General features: G+C 39.8%; 2 protein-coding genes across 2 annotated transcripts in view; both read left to right on the top strand. All coding sequences in view use genetic code 11, as the record gives it.

Moving 5' to 3' along the window:
- Positions 1–8,277: 8,277 nt before the first annotated feature.
- EGR_03287 (hypothetical protein) lies at positions 8,278–9,848 on the top strand (the record flags this gene model as incomplete). The annotated part of the gene is made up of 3 exons (XM_024492536.1): positions 8,278–8,403; positions 9,455–9,567; positions 9,617–9,848. The coding sequence occupies 3 exons, from the start codon at positions 8,278–8,280 to the stop codon at positions 9,846–9,848; spliced, it is 471 nt and encodes a 156-aa protein (XP_024352937.1).
- A 1,702-nt stretch (positions 9,849–11,550) lies between these two features.
- EGR_03286 (V-type proton ATPase subunit e) overlaps positions 11,551–13,087 on the top strand; it is a gene marked incomplete at both ends in the record, with an annotated part of 3,733 nt that continues 2,196 nt past the window's right edge. The window contains 4 exons of the mRNA XM_024492535.1: positions 11,551–11,651; positions 11,686–11,733; positions 11,768–11,877; positions 11,966–12,114. Of these exons, the coding sequence (XP_024352936.1) occupies positions 11,551–11,651; positions 11,686–11,733; positions 11,768–11,877; positions 11,966–12,114 (408 nt within the window). The remainder of the gene's footprint in view (positions 11,652–11,685; positions 11,734–11,767; positions 11,878–11,965; positions 12,115–13,087) is intronic.

Raw genomic sequence — 13,087 nt, 5'->3', positions numbered from 1 at the left:
GAGTGCAGGAAGTCGCGTTGATGGCGAAGTAGAGGCAAAAGTCATGCAACACGTCAATCTTCCAGGTTGAGCTCTTATTTTGGCGGCATGTACAATTGTCCACGCCGACAGGTTCCACAGTCCTCAAGTCTCAAAGATAACTCGACGTTTTGCTCCAAGTTTAAGCCAGCATAATGCTATTTATACGCAAGGAGGCATAAAAAGTGGTATTTCTGTCTCTTTTTTTTTATTTGGAGACCATCGAAAGGGATATTTGCGCCATTAATTAAGGAAGGTGATATACGAATCAAATCTCCAAAGAGTGTTTAAAACAAAATTACAAAGGGATTAGCAAGCACTTTTACATAAGAAATACATAATATTCATCCTTTGATCAGGTAAAAAGGGCCGCCCTTAACGCTAGGCATTTTAAACAAATCTGCCCCAGGGGTAAATTAGCACGCCCCAGCTAAGAGATCCAAAGTTTTTGTTTTTTTTTGAGGATGCCGGCATTCGACTGGACGAGGAACATAAAAATTATGATACCTAAGTACGCAGTAACTGATATCATCAAAGCACCGCTGGTGCTCACATTTTCGCGGACCAATCGAATTCAACATTTTAATTGGCTATGACTCGAATGTCTATTTCATGCCATTTTTAAAATAACAAAATAACACCACAAGTTCGGAAATTTACTTCATTCCATTTTAAAAGGTTTCTAATGTCCAAATGGGCAATTTTTAATGAGAAATAAAATTTGACGTCGTGTTTGCATAATTTTTCATCTACATTTGTGTTTGTTTTACTCATTCAAAAAAAACAATTGCTTAATTAATGGTAGAGGAATTGAAAACTTTTGGAGCTGTTTTGAAAAATGATACCTCGTAAATTGTAAATACGTTCAAATCGTAAGGCAGAATAATAGCGAAACTTATCAAGTTGATTTGCCTGGATTTGTTCCACCGCACTCATCCTTGTGATGTTTAAATGACAGCCTTAACACTCAGTTATTTAGGAAAGATAAATCTGCAGCGGGTTTTTAAGCGGTAAATTGTCACTTCCCAAAATGGATTAGTTGGGAATTCTTGTGCTTTCTCTATTTGAGGCATCAAAAGGAGCGCACATATTTAGAAAGAATGAGAATCTAAAAAAAGATACTGCAAAAGAAAATTAGCTCCGCCGATCTAAAAAATTGACACAAAGGAATACTTGGACCCACAATGTTTGAATAATCTAACTTTATATGCCTCTCTTTCTCCATCTATTTTTACTGATTATGTGTGCTTGAAGACAGTGGAATTATGAATTGGGTGCTGGGGTTTTGAACTCCCTATCAAAAAGCCTGGTCCTTCCAATCCTGGTCAATACGAACAGAAGGTTGTGTGTCAAGAGATACCGAGTTTCCCCTAGGGAACTGTCTGAAAGGCAAGTGAGCACCTCATGGTAATTGCTCAGCCAACTACTGTGATGAATGAAAAGCCTCTCCACCTGATCCGCAAAGATAAAAGAAAATCGCCTAAAGTGGTGACAGACGAGGTAAACGCTCAGATTGGATTTCTCCATGCCTTATGTCAACTTTGGGCTCGAAACGACTCCAGTCTTTACAACTGGGATAAGTGTAGACATCAAGTGAATGCCAACGACTGCATGCACGGACGTTCTGTTCACGTCATTGCTGTTAAAGTCTACTAGCCACTTCTTCCGTCCATGACAGCTTTATCCAAAACCGTGCATTCGATGGTATCTGTAAAAAGGGATCAGTTAGTAATCCCCAATTTTAATCTTCTCTTTGCTTACTAAACTTCCTCCTAAGTTCCTTTTTATATTTTGCAATATATTGGTACAAAAAACAAGAAACAGTCGGTTTAATTGTTTGAATGTACAGGGACCATTAATTATAGGCCACAAAAGAAAGGGCTTTTATTATTTATCGCTTCCTCGCCCTCTCTTCCCCACCCTCTCACTTCTTCTACCGCCTTTTCTCTCCCTTCTGGCATTCACTCCAGTCATTTATAATACACCACCTTATCCATTGCACGGGTAATATTGCAAGGACTTTAAATAATTCCTTCACAGCTTGATTATTTCTGAGACATGCTTTCTTCCACCTCCCTGCAAAAGTGAATGAATGGGAGACATGTTGTTTCCCGTTCTGACTTTTGTCGAAAAACGCCATAAAGCAAACAAAACTGACTACTACAAGCTCCGTGGGTGTTTGCCTTTACCTCGCACAAAACGGCCGCAGAAATGGGAAACTTCTTTTGTGAAAACGTAAAAGGCTTACTTCCAGCAAAAACTGGGTGCCAGTATTCTTGCCCATCGACTGCAGCCGGTTTTAACGCCCCCGGCTTTGAGTAACGTGGTGAAGCAGTATAAGGGTTATTATTCTTATCATTATTTGCGTTGCTTTGATCGAAGCACTCCATTGCCTAGATGTCGAGTTGAAAAGAGAGGGAGAAAAGGACAGTTTAATCACTTTTTTTCATTCTGCAAATCGCAGGCCATTTTTAAATATTCTCTTTATTTTATATTACCTGCTCTTCTGCCCTATCGGTCTTTTCACCAAAAAGATTTTCAACTGCTTCCTGTGGTGATTTATCTAAAATATCAACAAAAAAGAGAACAAGTACAAAGTGAAGCATTTCATGATTTACTTAATGGATTAATAAGTAGTAATGGCTCAACAACTGGCACAATTGCCTTGTTTAGTAAGTCAAATTGCTACATCATAAAATACGTTCGCAAAAGAAAAAAATTACCGTTTTTTGAAAATATTCCACGTCCTTTTATCTTTTTTTGAATCAGTTTACCTAACGTTGGCTTTGATTTCTCCATTGGGGGCGACACCTTTAAAATACACAATCAAAAAGAGGTAATTTGACCAGTTTAATAAATGCACCGGCGTCTATTAATATATGTAAAGATGTCGATTTACTGGCTGGTGCAATTTAAATTCCTGTTGACTGCAAAACATATTAATTTAAGCAAAAGAAACTTGACCAAGAGCAGGGTTGATAACCGGGCCCAGTAGCCTGGCATTTCACCTCCAAGTTTATGTGACTCATGATGTTTTCCAGAGATAATCCGCATGGTCTGTTAGCTGATACCTCAAAAAATGCTCCCAAATGGGTACCAGAACTCTATTTTTGTCTTTTTAAGGAATTCTTAAATTGAGCCACTCCGACACATTATAAATTACTGACATTCAACAAGTATAAAGAAGGAGCTTAGACACTTAAGTTTACAGATCTCCAACACAGCCGACAGGCATTTCTGAGGGTTGTTTGCTGAATCACCGTGTCACCAGTAGACGAATGAATCACGCCCCGCTTTCGTGGGCAAACTCGGTTCAACTGATGGTTGCTTAATGATCATCCTTTTTTGTCAACTTGTGCTGCAATCCTTGAACTATTTCCCCTTGTTAACATTTTGTGAAAAATCGCAAAATTTTTTAATTGTAGGCAAAGGAAGGCGGATTCTAAATTGTGAAACTTGAAATCGATAACCAATCAATATGCGAATTGAAGGAAATGCGGAAATTTTATTGGTAGTCAATTCACCACTGAGAAAGGGCCAATTACTAATGACTTATTGAAATTATGTTTGCAACAATCTTGTCTGTAAGACGTCTCCGAACTTCAATTCCCAAAATTTCAAAAAAAAAGAAAAGAATGCGTTAGTCTTTTTTCTGCTTGAGAATACACCTAGCGATCACCGGTGTGTTCTAAATTTAAATCACTGTCTCACCAGTAGATGAATGAATCACGCCCCGCTTTCGTGGGAAAACTCGGTTTCCCTTGTTAACATTTTGTGAAAAATCGCAAAATTTTTTAATTGTAGGCAAAGGAAGGCGGATTCTAAATTGTGAAACTTGAAATTCGATAACCAATCAATGTGCGAATCTGGAGAAATGAGTAAATTTTATTGGTAGTTAGATTCACCAATGAGAAAGGGCCAATTACTAATGACTTATTGAAAATATGTTTGCAACAATCTCGTCTGTAAGACCTCTCCAAACTTTAAATCCTAAAATATCAAAAAAAGAAAAGAATGCGTTAGTCCTTTTTTTCTGCTTGAGTACACACCTAGAGATTACCGATGTGTTCTAGATTTAAATCAAGGCTGAATCATCTTCAGTTGTAGCTTGCTAGGGTAAGATGATGTATTCCAGGGACCATATTTTCCTACCTGATTGGAACAGCTGTTCTGCGGAATTCGGACTGCCTCCTGCCTTATCCTTCCGTTTTCCTTTTTTTGCCAAAACCCAGTATCTGTGTTGTAGAAACTGACACAGCAATTGCAACACCCTCAGCTCGTTAAAGCCTGATTAATTGTCAGTCAAAAAATTACAAAGTGCTACAAAAGTAATCATGTCACCTCAGCAATCGCGTGTTTGTCTCGATTGTTTCATTCAAGATTAAAATGGTGAATTTTTCGAAAAATCTAATCATATCAGTACGGTACCTTGCAAGTTATTGAGCCACCTAAGAAAAGATTTACTTGATGTCTGGGTAGGTGGTCTTTTATGTCTTGGAAGGCGTGATCTTTATCCTATCGTCGATGAAATCGTGCTTTTCCTTGATTCTATACCGACCACAAGGATGTTGAACATTCTCAAAGCTAATCTGCAGACAGGAATGCAAGAAAGTTAAGTAGGTAGCAGGGTTTTCTTGAAGCCTAACTGCAGCCTTTGATCTGGGGTTAAATCATTCCTTCCAGTAAGTAAGTAGTTTCTCTCTCTCTCTATGTCAAAAGAAGGGAAGAAAAGTAACCATCTTCATCCCTTTTACCAAAGGCACTTACGCCTGTACGAGAGAGCTACTTCACTTAAAGGAGGGCCAAAAATAGGGAGTGCGAGCAAAAGTGAGAGGAAATAAAGGTAGGGTTACGTTTTTCAAGCATCTTACACATTAATCCCAAAGCCGTTTGGGGAGATTGCAGCCCATGGGTGTAGTTAGCCTTAGAAATGGATAAAAATAAAGGCGAAAAATTGGGGCTGAGCAACTTAGCAGACTTCACTTTGATAAACCTCAGCAGATTTTTGGTTGTTTGCCTTCTTATGGCATGGCATTCGGCTGTGCCATTTCTGCTTGTCGCCTGCCAGACATTCTGTGTGTATGCGAGATAAAGTTCCACTCCGAGACCTTCGCTATGCAACTCCTGAATCTCACAGTGTAGAAAATGAGCCAGAAAAAGGAAAATCCATAAAAGGATCCAAGACCCCTCCAAGCTACTCACTTTTCTTCCCCTCTAAACAAGTATTCCTGCCAAATTTCGAAGTCAGAAGAGATAGAGCCAGTAAAATTCAACGCCTCACGTAAAAAACTTTATACATGCATGCAGGATAGATACGATCAGCCTTTTAGTACATTCATTCCTGTCAGTGGCACGTCTTTCCTGCTTGAATACAGCCAAATCTCTCAAGACCCCAACTTGACAGATTTTATCTAATTTTGCTTCCACAATCCTCTTAATTTCTTTCTTTGTCCCATTTCTGACCAAGAAAAGCGGCAATTTTAAGGATTATCTGCGATTGAAACCTGAAGGCCTTTTCAACGCGTTCAAAGAGGAGGTGCTAGACTTTGTTCAGATCCGCTTGGAATTTGTACTTTTCGAAGTTACGATGTACCACCCTCTAATCCAACCCGTAGTCATGTCAACCAGACAGCTGTCTAGACATAGAGAAATTCCCTTAAAAGGTACATCACCAACATATTAATTCAACAGGAGATAAAACCGGAATTTCCGTGTCCAGCTGGGAAGCTTAAAAATCCTTTTTTCAGTGAGAAATATTTGCCTTTTATTTAGTCCTTGTTAGAATTTAAAGGAATATAATAACAGTGCTTTAAAATTTTTTATTTCGCTTGTTGCATGTTGTAGTGATTCAAAAGTTGGCTTCCACTGCAGGGGTTTAGCAATTAGTTTGTGTGCTTTACTACGCCAGGATTTCAGTCTCCGCGGGTTGTATTTCCATTCTGTGACATGGCCTTCGGGCTGTGTTGGCAGCATATCAGTTCTTCCATACGTCATTAATGTGCCTTTTTTAACTTTGCTTCGGCTGTTTATAAGTTTTGGGAAGACTCGAAATGATACAACCGGGTTTTACCCATTTTCCCTTTTCAAATCCGTACCACTTTATTTACTCTGGCGACGAATAAATTTGTAAACATTCTGAGTAAAATGTTCTCTTAAGGATGTTATTAAAACTAAAAATCAAAGTTCAACACGATATGGGGGTTAAACGATAGGAGAAAGTCCGGTGAAGTGATCAAAAATGGGACAAACTATCTAGTAAAAAATGTAACTTCTGCTATTTTTCCAGCGCAAAAACATGCATTATATCATTCATTCAAGAAACTAAAGCATATATTTACCTTTAAGTTGGCAGATCCCAGTTATTGTTCGTGAAAAAATGATATAAGGTGGCTCAGTTGGCTTAGCTGTGGCATCCACGTTCAACAACAAAATTGACCAATCCGAAATGCGGAGGGGGCGGGGAGGACTGGCCACCAGCCAATCACCACGCAGCAGGCAAACATGCAGAGGTGACACACCTTTTTATGATAAAAAGGGCCATATTATTCAGTTCCTTTACTTCAAAGAAAAAATTGTCCAACTTTCTCTCCTTTTCCTCTCATAAGCTTTGTCCTTATTTATTAAAACACATCGGGAAATCTATTTTTGAAAGTGATCTGATTATGCTTATGCCCTGTTCAACTTACTTTTTTTTTTTGAAAATCTTATCAATTAGAGCATGCATAGATTTGTACTAAGAAAGTGCCCACGGTTTTGTGTTTTGGGCCTTTTTTTCAATGCCAAAATTTAAAATTTTCGGACCTGTCAGTTTTGTCAGTATTATCTGCCAACTTGTCATACCATAGAATGTAAGCAGTGTTAGCAGCCTTTTTCTTTTTACAAACTCTTTATTCACTATCTTTAGTTGGTAAATACAGAAGCTAAAATCCGAGTGTATATCTTAGGGAAAATTATTTTCTTCCTACCAGAACATCAATCCCGAGTTCCTTTTTGGAATGGCAATTCTAGATATTGCGGAGTTAAGAGGTTTACTGCGAATAAAGGCTCACTTCAGAAGGGTTTCGGAAATCGTGTCTACTCACTCCCAGCAATTGGAGTGAATGTAGACAGACAGTTTGACGTAAATATCAACTCTGTAAACACTCCTACACATGCCAACTAGCTCACTGTAGAACAGTAACCAACCTTCACCTCCTTCACCTGCCGATATTGAAGTCAAGAGTCACGATAGAAAAATCCGTAAATGATGTTCTTTGGTTTTTCAAAATACTAGCTAGCCTTGAAGAAGAATGGCTGTGGGAAGAGCGGGGTGAAACCTGTCAAAAAATTGGGGAGCAATGTCTTGAATTGCGTGGTATTTAAAAGTTACCACCTATCATCACCATCGCCTGATCACTCAATTAATTATTCTCCTTCCTTTTTGCCTTTTTGCCAAAAAATTCGCTTTAAGATGAGCCAAGTAAGACTTCTCAATTCTCATTTTGCGACAAAAGCGGGAAAAAAGAACAGCAACTGGCAAAAAACTCTGCTGCTTCCTCCTCAAGTGCGCAATGGCGCCAAAGCATTAAATTAATTAAAAGCTTTTCCTGAAGTGAAAGCCTCTTTATGAGGGGAAAAAGGGGTTAAAATCACCCAACTTTTACACCATTCGAGATTTGAAACATTCAACTTTCTGCAAGAAAAAAGGATGGATATCTGTGTATATTATCATTTCACCTAAAATGATTGCAGCGTGGAAGTGCTTCTGGCTGCTCACTTACCACTTATTTGAGGCAAGAGCGTAGGCGCTACTTTTTTCACTTCCCATCCAGCCCCAAAACAAGACCGCGACATGGAGTTATCAAAGCCCTTCGGGCTATCTTTCATGACAGGATAAGATACATCAAAGCGGAAGGACATTTACGTGGCAAGATCAGAAGGCCAGAAGGTGACACTGCCAAGAGGTCGTGTCATCCAAGGAAAGTACAACCTGTGGGGACTGGAGAGCCCACATGCCACACTAATGTGTATCTTCCACCTACTGCTGATGATCATCCTCACCGTTTCCCCTTTTTTGAATCAAGTGAGGCACAGCAGCCAAGACGATGGCAGCCTCCCATCCTAGGCAAGCTGTTGTGTATTGTGTTAGTATTAGTGGCGTTATTCATGAAGGAGAGAGAGACAGGTAATGTTATACGGCGGGTATATTCTTTGAAGAAACTAGGGGAAAGGGATAGGGGGTGAGGATATCCTCAAGTTACGGAATCGACAGCCGGTTTCATGGCCCGCTCGTTAGCCTCTAACACTTTGTTAAAGTCGGGTCCTCAGTTAATCATTAGTTGTAAATTAAAACTAGAAATGCTGATACTTTCCAAGTATCCCACTCAGTTGCAAAATGTTCACAAAGTAAGTAATCTCTGTGATAGTCTGGGTGTATCAGTCGGTCGACAAAATCCGGATTGCCGGCCTCTTTTCCACTCCCACCCACGCGGTGCTTGGGCCAAATGGTGGCTCTTGATTATTTTACTACTGGGAAATTAATATCCTGCAGCTGAAAACGGCAGGAGGTGGTGACCAGACCTTTGCTGAACTGAGGAACTCAAGCAAACATCGTCAGGCCATATCACGTCCATACTTTGCCCCGGAGAATAACTACGCAGTTTTATCTCACAAAAACTTTTGTCCCTCTCACTGCTGTGTAGTGGAATAGGAAGCGATTGAGGTTCTGACCTCTTTTTTTTTCTAAACAAGCTTGTACTTTATCCGTGCGCTAAAAACAAACAATAGCTCGAGTTAAAAGAAGCAATTAACCACATTTTATGGGCAAACCACCCGTACTTAGTGCAAGAAGCAGAGTAGTAATGTCGCCGTTTGAAACGACTGTGCTTGGGCCTAATTTTTAGCAAATTTTTGCAAAAACCACTTGTCTTCTACATTCCTGATGTAAATAAATCTATTTATTTGGTGTAGGAACAAAAAACCAAAGTGCTATAAAAGTCATTGTGACTTGGAAGAGCCCCTGTTTCTTACTACCTTAAACATCTCATAGAGAGAGGGAGTGAGCTGTCTGACGTGTTTTATGTCCTACTTTACTAGGCGGTGTTTTAGAACCGCCACCTTGATGACACTGGAGTTATGGCCATTTGAAAGCACCTCAGACCATCCGTAAGTCGAGAACAACCTTTTTTTTCCCTACTAGCGGTTTTGGGAGACGCTGCGGGCACCGCACCTGCGGCAGCTGAAAGAATTTAACAAATTTTTGTTAAAATGTTAACTTCTGTAAATGAAAGACTTGTAGGGCCCCGAGACTTCCCTAAAGACGAAAAAAGACAATACTCTGGCCGAATTATTGTTATCAACGTACAGAAGGGCTTGAATGCTACCTACGCGGCCCGGAGGCCATGCGGCACGGTGAAGGTACAGTGGCAGGAGCCCTAAATAATAAATAAAATTAAAGTATTACAAGGCTAATAACACGTCTGCATTAGGCAAATTTCTAAAGTTGCTTTTTAAGCAGAAGCAATCTAATGCGGAGGGATCAGCTTTCATGGAATCGAAATTAGTTCCTAAGTAATCCTCTAGGGACATGATATCCTCTTTTGCTTGTTGAATTTAAAAGGATGTACTCTAGACAGGCGAATTGTATACAATGTGCTCGGTGCAGAATTGGTTCATCTTCTAGCACCATTTTAGGAATAAATGCCCACCCAATTTGGTTCGCCTTCCAAAGGAATCTCCTTGATAAATCTACAGACCGGGTTACTACTAATGCAAATGACATGAATTTACACATGAAGGAAATTCATCGTAGCAGCATCACGCCTACGCTAAGATTGGCTGGAACTCTCTAGGAAATTTTTACTCCTCAAAGCAGAAAACTGACCGAGGGGAGTTTCAAATGGGTGGAATGGATAATCAGTGACGACTTCCAACAGAAAGGTTGAAATTGATATCTCTTTTGGACAACTACCTCAGTTTCGTGGTCCGCTTGAAAGCTGTTAATAAATAAAGCGGCACTGGATGTGCCCCTTTTTACATCCAAAAAGCCCACTACAGAACTGCCCATGGTGCCTGTATATGGTATTCAATTAAGTCAACGTGTCATACCCACTCCAGCTCTCTTGTAGCTGGATAGAACCTTGATAGATAAATTGTCAAGGTGGAATAATGACTAAATGCTATCGCCATGGAACCGTATTAAACTCCTTTCGTTGTTACATGACTGCATTTGGGTGACTGTTCCTGTGATTAGGGATGGACATACAGAATAAGCAGCACATTTCCCCTTCCTCCAATACAGTTACTAAACAGAGCAGAATATTAGATTTAATGAAAGTAGTGCAAAATCTAGGTAATGGTGAAGATGGCTGGAGCTGCGGACTGACTAAAATTAGCGCCTGGATGACGTTTATAGAGAGAGGGACTATATAATGCATTGATTCTTTGCCTAACTCAGCGCTATGATTATGCATATACCTGAGGCTCTGACCATTGTATTTCCGCCCTCCAACATGGCCTCCGATTCATAGCGATGGACTCAGGCCTTTTATAATATGATGGTGGTATATCCCTCGGTATTTGTGAGGCGCCACTCTTGTACTTTGAACTAGCCTTCTTGTACCTCGCTAGGTGGGCTGGTCTTCAGGCCGTGTCAGTAGCCCAGACACCTTCTCCGTGCTGAATATATGTATTCTGCCCGAGTACTGTGTCTTCTTTCGTCTTCTGGGAAGTCTCGGGACGCTACACTTTTTCCATCAGTAGTGTATATCCCCTTATGCTCCTACAAAATATATCTACTTCAAAAAAGACTCAGAGAACTATACGTAACATTTTGGTTCCTAAATCGATTCAATATATATGCAGAAAGTGTAAGATGTGGACCCAAACTTCACTTGCTTTTTATGGACTCATCAAATCAGATGCTCGTATGGACGTTATAATTAAGAAGGTAATACATAATCAGGGCTATTTTTGACGCGTCACAAGATTCAAACCCCCTGATGGGTTCAAGATTATCATGCCCTGAAGAGGAACCGTACCCAATACACGCTTAGCCATGATAACTGTACCCCTTCCCTTACCACTGCTTCATAAACATGGCCTCGTCCACTTTGTCAGCTAGTTCAATGGCTACAAATGGTAAGGTGGAAGAAAGAATTATTAAGCTAGGAAGAGTAGTGCAAACGAAAGGATGAAAGAAGGATCTTTCAAAATAAAAAAGAGTCAAAATTGAGGTCATTTTCAAAGGTGTTAATTTTTAATTAAATGAAGGAGAAAGTTAGGGTAAAAAAACAAAAATAGAAAATTTTTAAGCATTCAAACATAGATTCGTAAATGATATTATTAATTTAAAACAGTGCACGAAAAAAGGACTCTTGTTTTCATCTTGAATTTTCCCAACTTTTTTAATACTGAGAATGTCAAAAGCAAATTTTAAGTGATAGATACTTGTAAGCACGTTTACTTTTTAAATCGCTAATACTTAAATTCTACCAAATATCTTCTGCTGTGTTTTACTTTTTTCAGATTGTAGCGCCTTACCCAAGAGGCGATATGACACCTGGGTTCTACGTTCCGGTTGGGGTCGTTACTGGGTTTTGGGTACTGGTTGCCATTCTTGGATGTCTTTGTGCCCCAAAAAGTCCAAATAAAGAGTATGAAGTCTCCTCTTGTGACTATTTGCCTTAGGATATGGAGGATTTCTTTAGTTCTGACTTCGGTTTGCTGTTACCTTTTGTGAGTTGGTTTCTTACTTGTTTTTAATATCTAGTTGGTTGATCTTTTTCATTGCACAATGGCACCCGTTTTACGGGCCGGTAGTTTCTACCAAGACTTTGCGGGTCATGCAGATTGATTGGAAGGTAAATTTCCTAATTGATTGTAGGTTTATGCAAGTGCTGTTTTTATTCTAGTACTAATTATCCTTTTGCTGGTTGCTGTCTCTCGTCTTTGATTTTCTTCCTTGTAGCCCAAATGGTAAAGGGCCTTGTTAACTTGTACCGATTGCTTTCACATTCACTTGTGGTAAATAATTTCTTAAATTTACAACTGTCTAACACCCATACTTCTAATGTAAATCCCTTTTCTCGCAAATATATTTGGCTTGAGATTTTTTATGTGAGTTCTTGTTTTTCAGCCAAGGACCACATGGATGTGGCAATTTGGCCTCCTATGATGGCGATGAAAGGGTCACATTAATCTTGCATGCGTCCTATTAGACTGCAGTGGGTAATTCCTCCCTGTGTGATTGCACGATAGTTGATCATTATCCTTTCATCTAGTGGCTTTCACTGTTGCTAACGCTTTGGGTGGTTATTTCTAATCTTTATTATGGTTTGTTGTCACTCATCGTGCCAGTTTGGTAATCAAATTCTAAAAGAACCCGGCAAAGGCGTATGGATGCCTCCAAAAGATTGCTGTTATAGTTGCTTTTTTCGTTGATTTGATTGGCGGGCCTCGGTTGGGTTTGCTTATCTTCGAGGTTTGATTACTCATCTGGGGGTTGAAACTGAAGGGAGGTACGACGTTCCGGCTATCACTCCAATTTACTCAATGGTACGTCGGTCCGGTTCTTGATATCTGCCTTGCACTTCGAGTTTCAGCAAGCAGTCGGATGGAGTAGTTTCTTGGCATATTCTGCCCCGAGATCTCGGTTCGCTCTAATTTAGTGTTCACGGGGGCATTGTTAGAATTTGACCTGCTTATTGTTGTGCTTTCAGCCTCTTTACTAATTCGAGAACTTCCATAGACTTTCCTCCAGCATTGGTCAGTTAATGACAATGCAGCCTTTTAAGCAGAATCAGTGAAAATTACTGCAACTAACTTAGGATCCTTAGATCTCAAATCACGGATCTCAAGTAATTTAACTGCATTTCTAAGTCATACTAGGGCGTCGGGGAGGGGTTGCTTAACTAACTAGTGTGATCTCCATAAGCATTTCCACTAAAATTCATTGGTTGTCTAACAGTGTTATTTTGTGATAATCGTATGCCAAAGCTTTGATTCCAAACGCAAAATTCAAAGGCGCTATGTAATACGATAGCGGTTTGTCCCTCGGCATTGGTGAGGCGCTACTTTTGTGTAATACGAT

The sequence above is a fragment of the Echinococcus granulosus genome (genome assembly GCF_000524195.1).
Source record: "Echinococcus granulosus chromosome Unknown EG_S00017, whole genome shotgun sequence".
Lineage (NCBI taxonomy): Eukaryota > Metazoa > Platyhelminthes > Cestoda > Cyclophyllidea > Taeniidae > Echinococcus > Echinococcus granulosus.
Note: the sequence above shows the minus strand (reverse complement) of the source record. Positions and strands in the feature narration are given on the sequence as shown.